This window comes from Ammodytes marinus (assembly GCF_949987685.1).
Source record: "Ammodytes marinus genome assembly, chromosome: 19".
Taxonomy (NCBI): Eukaryota; Metazoa; Chordata; class Actinopteri; order Uranoscopiformes; family Ammodytidae; genus Ammodytes; species Ammodytes marinus.
This window is the reverse complement of record NC_137223.1, coordinates 23,786,165-23,793,844: the sequence shown is the minus strand read 5'-3', so window position 1 is coordinate 23,793,844 and position 7,680 is coordinate 23,786,165. Positions and strand designations below refer to the sequence as shown.

At 38.7% G+C, this 7,680-nt stretch overlaps 1 protein-coding gene across 1 annotated transcript in view; it reads left to right on the top strand.

The window, feature by feature from the left end:
• Nucleotides 1-908: 908 nt before the first annotated feature.
• Nucleotides 909-7,680, top strand: part of mpv17 (mitochondrial inner membrane protein MPV17) — a 10,525-nt gene continuing 3,753 nt past the window's right edge. The window contains exons 1-5 of the mRNA XM_080047772.1: nt 909-956; nt 2,359-2,439; nt 5,077-5,192; nt 6,165-6,257; nt 6,908-7,003. Of these exons, the coding sequence (XP_079903898.1) occupies nt 2,367-2,439; nt 5,077-5,192; nt 6,165-6,257; nt 6,908-7,003 (378 nt within the window). The 5' untranslated portion in view covers nt 909-956; nt 2,359-2,366. The remainder of the gene's footprint in view (nt 957-2,358; nt 2,440-5,076; nt 5,193-6,164; nt 6,258-6,907; nt 7,004-7,680) is intronic.

Sequence of the window (7,680 nt, the reverse complement as noted above, 5' to 3'; positions counted from 1 at the left end):
ATTAAGTGTCTTTGTGAGAGAGAAGTGTTGGTTTCCCTTTGTAACTCTTGTAGAGAATAAATAAAAAAAATTAAATTAAAATTTTTGTAATTGTAATTTTTTTTATTTGTACTGCGGTGTTGTTCCCACATGGGGGCGACAGAGCTCTTGTTTACAGCGGAAGTGACGCACACTCCAGATCTTAGGATGCCTTCGAGGACTGTTGGACATTTCTTTTTATTTGTTTAACTCTGTTAGCCACTTGGGGTGGGAGTCATCATCAAATAGGTAAGGAATGTGTCAGTGTTATACTAAAAAGGACTGCACAGAATGGTTTAATAACGCAAATTATATTAAATTACAAAGGGATAAAAACAGTACATATACATGATGCTTATGATAGGGACCGATACACTGACAACTAAAACAAACTGACATGCTTAAAAGGAAATATTGAATTATAAGCAAACGTATCTTAAATGTGTTCTTTTCACTTAAAATTAGAGTAAATCATTAGAATCAAGGGCATTTGACATACGTCTTTTCACAATACATTTGCTTGGACCGATACTTTTTCAATGTATTTATTTAAAGAAAATATGATCTCATCAGTTTGAAATTGCTCTAGAAGAAGGTTTATATTTGTTAAATACGCCTCCCAAAACTGTGCTTTTATGCTTGTCCATTCCTCTTATACTCATCTCAAATTGAACGTATCTGTATGAAAATGGTAAATGGACTTGACTTATATAGCGCCTTCTAGCCGATTTTCTCAGCCCCAAAGCGCTTTACATATCTTACCACATTCACCCATTCATACACACACTCATACACCGATGGGTACACATTTTCGGATTTACAAAATGCATTTTTCCCAGCTGACCCCGTGGCCTTGAACGCACCACCAGCAGCAGCTCAGTTATACACCGGGACCACTCACACGTTTGTGCATGTGTACTTCACGGTCATTCTAATTAGTGAGTATTAATCCCATTTTTAAACTCATATTTAGCTCTTTATAAGCGCAAATGTCTTACGCTCATGATCCTGTACATTTGCAGAATCTACAAACGCCTCTGTTGACGATAATTTACCGCCAACAACACTGACATTGCTTGGAAAGATTCGCTCGTAACTTTCCGTAGATTAGACAGAATGGGACTCTACAGAACTGAGAGAGAAAATGTGACCGTTTTTAAAGTTGTCTTGGTTGTAAGTTAACATTTACATGTTTCACAACCTATTTAAAAACTCCTAGATACAGTATGCGATACGCTTTTTAATTCGGCGTTGGCAAAAAATCACCTAAGGAAACCGATTAATGAAAGTGAAACTTGTTATTGTAATTATAATTACATGACTATTTTATGGTATAGATATGAGCTTGTTATTCGGACACACATGAACATTCCACACTCACATTGCTGCTTAATATTGAATATCTTTTACTCAAATTGTTCTGATTAAAAACATGCTATTATTTTAAGTTTTACAGGCTATAATCTTTGCATAAGAAATGTAGTTTTATTGACACACCTCCAATTTAGGAACTCCAAACTAATAAAACCCGTTTAACCATCATTGCAACGGTCACAACTTGGTCCAGGATTTTTGGACAGCAGAAGCAGGACATTTGAGAGGTTGCAAATATATGTTCCAACATTTCTGCCAAAAGGGACATTGTGTACTGTTCAAGTTTTACTGCTTTGATATTAAGCCAATGAACTGAACATACAAAAAAATATTATAAAGAGAAAGACTCTGGACTGTCTAATTAATAATTGTATGTGTTTTTCTGTTTGTTGAAATTATTCAAAATAAACATGCCCTGATGTCCTTGAAAGCATCACTCAATATATTCCAGAAAATGATTTAATAAAATGTATTAAAAAAAGCTATTTAAAGACCATGTATAGAGTTGTTTACTATTGAGAGGTGTGTTGTTTAAGTTGTATGTGTATTCAAATGGATGAGAAAAACTACAGATATACCCTTGATTAAGTTTTATTTTATTTCAAGTATTGCTTAGTATCTACGAGTGCAGTTAGACTAGACGTCCAGCATCACAATATTGTCTTTGTATTTGGTTCTTAATTGGGTTCAGAACGGGTTTGGTTTTAATTCTGGTTAAAGTTAACGGTCAATATAACGTGACTTATTAGCAGTAGGGAAGCTTGATTTGAGTCACATTGCTAGCTGTGTGTGTGTGTGTGTGTGTGTGTGTGTGTGTGTGTGTGTGTGTGTGTGTGTGTGTGTGTGTGTGTGTGTGTGTGTGTGTGTGTGTGTGTGTGTGTGTGTGTGTGTGTGTGTGTGTGTGTGTGTGTGTGTGTGTGTGTGTGTGTGTGATTCCTTATGTGAGTTTTTTCTTGTTCTTTTCAGGAGGGAGAATGGCGGGCCTGTGGAGATCCTACCAAACTCTCATGACCAGATACCCCTGGACAGTTCAGATAGTGACAGCAGGTAGGAATAATAACATACACATACACACTCACTCACTCACTCTCTCACTCACTCTCTCACACTCACACACACACACACACACAAGCAGCAAAAAAGTTAATTCTACAGACTGGCCCTGCGTTCGAATTCACATGCCTTTTTTTTACTATGCTTCACACTTTAGTATGCTGGTTTGGTTGGTTTGCATACTATAAAATGCAATTGGTTGTATTAGGGCATCCTGGTACTTTTTGGGCATACTGCATATGACTTACATGTTGTGGGACATCCTACATAGTTTTCTAGTATATTAAATAGTATGGTAAGTAGTATGGGTATTGGTACGCAGGGTATAAGTACACTTTTGTAATCATATCTCACAGGGTCTTAATTCTATCATTCCTATATTTTTTCCCGACATTGTGTCAACCATTTTCTGCCCAATAGATAAATCTAACGGTTTGTGAGTTCAGTGACCTTTGAGACAGTTCACAGTGAATCAACAGGAGAGGTCTTTGAACTGAGTACACACACACACACACACACACACACACACACACACACACACACACATACACACAGACATACACACAATTCAGACTGCGACCAGTGGTTTTCTTTCTGTTCAGTTCAGCCTATTCACTGAGTAAATACTAAACTCTGAGCATACAACAGACAGGTCAGATTTCACGTCTGTTTGGAATTCAGATTGGGAATGTATTTATTCCGTACAAGTAAAGAAAAAAAAAGATTAAAAAGGTGGGGAGACATTAAACAAAATAAGTAGTATGTATAAACAATAAAAAGCATACATCAAAATAAACTGTCGAACGCTTGGTTTACATGTTCAAAAAGTGGTGAGACTCGTTAATAAATAAGAACAAAACTTGTAATTATAATCCAAAAATGTAAACATGATCTCTGGTAACTTGTTTCTTTGGGACAGGTCAGCCCCAAAGGAAAGACTAATATATAGTCCCTGCAGTTTCCACTTTGATAATTCAACCTTTGACCTTTAGTCCATATGAATTAACAGAAATTCCTGCTTTCACTACCATCTGAAAGTCAGTGAAATGTTAAAGCAACAGTTCATTTTCATGTGTGTTAAGCTAGTTAAAGCTGCTGTATATTTTACTACACCTTAAACATGCCATTAATATAACTCCTCATATGTGTTAAATGTCTGTGTTTTCAGTACTTGCTGTACTTTAGTCTTCCAGTGTAGTACTGGTTACCCACCACTAGATGGAGGCAGTGTTTACCAGTTATTTGATAGAGGCTCCTTTTCTAATGTGCAAAACCTGTAATACTTGCGCTTAATGTCCTATCAACATTGGCAAAATGTTGTCATTATCGTACATTTATATTACTGTCAGAAATGTCACATTTGGGCTACTTTAATGGTGAATTTGCGACTTAATTTGACAATACTGCATGTGTCCCTATATGTGAGGTGTTAATGTTATCGTTAGTATATTTTTTAGCATAAATCCAACCACCATATTCTTTCCTCCATCACCTCTGTGACTCAATAGTCTGTTTTTGAGTCTTTTTAATAGAAATCGTGTCTTTTTTAATCCTCATAAAGTAAAGTGTTGACATTATCGAGTGACAGTCCCATCTCTTAGTTTTTAACTGTTGTCTGAGTCCAAATGATGCTTGTATTTATTGCTCTCAAGTAGATCAATTGACATTTTGTGGTGTGTGTGTGTGTGTGAGTCTCTGTGTGTGTGTGTGTGTGAGTCTCTGTGTGTGTCTGTGTGTGTGTGTGTGTGTGTGTGTGTGTGTGTGTGTGTGTGTGTATGTGTGTGTCTGTGTCTGTCTGTCTGTCTGTCTGTCTGTCTGTCTGTCTGTCTGTCTGTCTGTCTGTCCCTCTGTCTGTCTGTCCGTCCGTCCGTCCGTGCGTGCCTGTCAGTGTGCCCACCTCATCACCCTAACCACCTTTATATTAGTTCCCCTGTGACATTTTAAGGAAAAGGTTACAACTTGTTCTTGCCCCTTGTTCGGCCCGGTCTTTATTTTTACACTGTTGTTCAGACGTTGACATTATGTGACTGGAGCTCGGAGCCTTTTCCACCTGCTGTATTTTATTTGTTTTTTTTTAAGATATTTTTTGGGCATTTTGCACTTTATTAGACAGTTTGTAGAGACAGAGGTGAAACGGGGCAGAGAGGGGAAGACATGCAGAGAACTGCTGCAGGTCCTGGGCCCGGGGAGGTGAGGGGGGGCCTACCCACTGCGCCACCGGGGCCCATGTATTTTGTGTTGTTATGAGTTTGGACAGAAAAACAATTTCTACAGTAAATTTTACCTTGTGAAAGAAGTTAAAATGACAGCTGGTGTTATGATTTGGGCACAGTTGAGACTCTGAGGAACTTTCACATTTGTGTTCATTCTTGCGCCCCCTTTGGACAAAAGCGGTAGTGTTTTTACTACGTCAGCTGTTGTTCCTGGGTGAGCGTATACCCATGACAAAGGCATTAAGAAAAACTATATAATAAATATAGCATTCTTTGCACTGATGGTCTCGTTTGCTGTTACATGTCATTTATGATCATCAGAGGAAAAATGAGTTTCATAAATATTTAAAAAGTTCCTCGTAGCTCTACAATTTAAAATGTAGAATCACTGAATTAAAGTTTCAGGTTTTCGTTGCAGGGTCGTTGGTGGGCCTTGGTGATGTCATATCCCAGCAGCTGATCGAGAGAAGGGGATTGGCCAATCACAACGTGAAGCGAACGGCCAAGATGATGAGCATAGGATTCTGCTTTGTGGTAAGAGCTAGCACATTACTTTTGTTAGTAGACAAGTTTATTTCTATAGCACAATTCAGACACAAGGCCATTCAAAGTGCTTTACAGGGACATAAAACACATCAAGATTAGACTTTAGAAAGTGCATTCAAGAGATAGTCAAAACAAAGAAGTGTGTTGTTATTTAACACATGCAAAGCGAAATGAAGACATTCATGAATGAAAAGATCCCATCTGTAGCTCCGTGTGTGTGTGTGTGTGTGTGTGTGTGTGTGTGTGTGTGTGTGTTATCCGTCTTGTATGGCAGCTTATCCCTTCTATCTTCAGACCCTTTTGTGTGTGTTTGTGAATTCTCTTGTTTTCTGTGACAGCTGCAGAAGTGGAACATTTCTCTAGTGACGTCACAACCGCGTCCACAAAGTTTATTTATATTTTCCATAATCGCCTTATGTTCTGTTGTTCTGTTGGTTTGTATATCAGACGGGAGACATTTGGTCTTTGAAAATAGCTCTTTGTTTAATACACACACACACACACACACACACACACACACACACACACACACACACACACACACACACACACACACACACACACACACACACACACACACACACACACACACACACACACACACACACACACACACACACACACACACACACACACACAAATACACAAATGTACGTCTACATTCATTGACATAATGTATTCCCTAGCCCCTTACCCGAACCCTAACCATCCAAACTAAATGCCTAACCCCAACCCTTACACCAACCCTAACATAAACCTAATTCATACCTGAACCTTTAAACCTAGTGTTAACCCTCAAACAGCCCTTTAAAGGCCTGTCCTTAAAACCTAGTGTTAACCCTCAAACAGCCCTTTAAAGGCCTGTCCTTAAAACCTAGTGTTAACCCTCAAACAGCCCTTTAAAGGCCTGTCCCAAAGTGGAAGAAGCCCCATTAAAGGTGTTTTGTTTCCCTACCTCAGGGTCCAGTGATCGGCGGCTGGTACAAGGTGTTGGACAGACTGGTGGTCGGAGGAACTAAGAGCGCCGCCATGAAGAAGATGCTGCTGGACCAGGTGAGAGAGGCACTAGAAAAGATGGATGGATGGATGGATGGATAGATAGATAGATAGATGGATGGATAGATGGATGGATGGATGGATGGATAGATGGATGGATAGATAGATGGATGGATAGATAGATGGATGGATGGATGGATGGATGGATGGATAGATGGATGGATAGATAGATGGATGGATAGATAGATAGATAGATAGATAGATAGATAGATAGATAGATAGATAGATGGATGGATGGATAGATAGATAGATGGATAGATGGATGGATAGATAGATAGATAGATAGATAGATAGATAGATAGATAGATAGATAGATAGATAGATAGATAGATAGATAGATAGATAGATAGATAGATAGATAGATAGATAGATAGATAGATAGATAGATAGATGTTTAAATCTCAAGTAAGTTCTCACACCTTCTGCTTGATTTTACTTCAATGTCCATATTATAGTTTTATAGTTTGTTTTAAACGTGTGTAACTCTATAAATCCTTCCTCGTGTGTGTGTGTGTGTGTGTGTGTGTGTGTGTGTGTGTGTGTGTGTGTGTGTGTGTGTGTGTGTGTGTGTGTGTGTGTGTGTGTGTGTGTGTGTGTGTGTGTGTGTGTGTGTGTGTGTGTGTGTGTGTGTGTGTGTGTGTGTGTAGTTGTGTTTTGCTCCTGGCTTCCTGGGTGCGTTCCTGTGTATCTCTGGAGCTCTGAACGGACTGTCAGTCGACCAGAACGTCTCCAAACTCAAGAGGGTCAGTTGGATTTATTTATTGACTAACTCGTCTTTTGATATTCAGACCTTTCATCACACACACACACACATACAGTCACACTCACACACACACGCACTCACTCACTCACTCACTCACTCACTCACTCACTCACTCACTCACTCACTCACTCACTCACTCACTCACTCACTCACTCACTCACTCACTCACTCACTCACTCACTCACTCACTCACTCACTCACTCACTCACTCACTCACTCACTCACTCACTCACTCACTCACTCACTCACTCACTCACTCACTCACTCACTCACTCTTTCTCTCTCTATTGATGGTATGATTACAGGTGCGTTCTGGGAAAGCTATGTCTTAAGCTAATTTATATAAATAAAATAAGTCTAACTCTTTTTCTATTGTTATTTAAACAGGTCTTAAGTTTTTGCAACTTTTTTTCTTTGAATTAGTTTTTCAGTGAGAATATTCAAAAAACAAATGTATCGTTTTCGTCATTTTGACCAATTTTTAGGGCATTAAAAACACATTTATGTCTTTTTAGAAATGACATTTCTCCTGGATGTTTCTTTGTTCTCATCCGACTGGACCTGGTTTTATATATTTAGACCGGAGAGTGACACAAACTGTCCACAGAGAGATAGATATTCATTCTGTGTGAACACGGAGAGGAAGTTTGGTTTTCA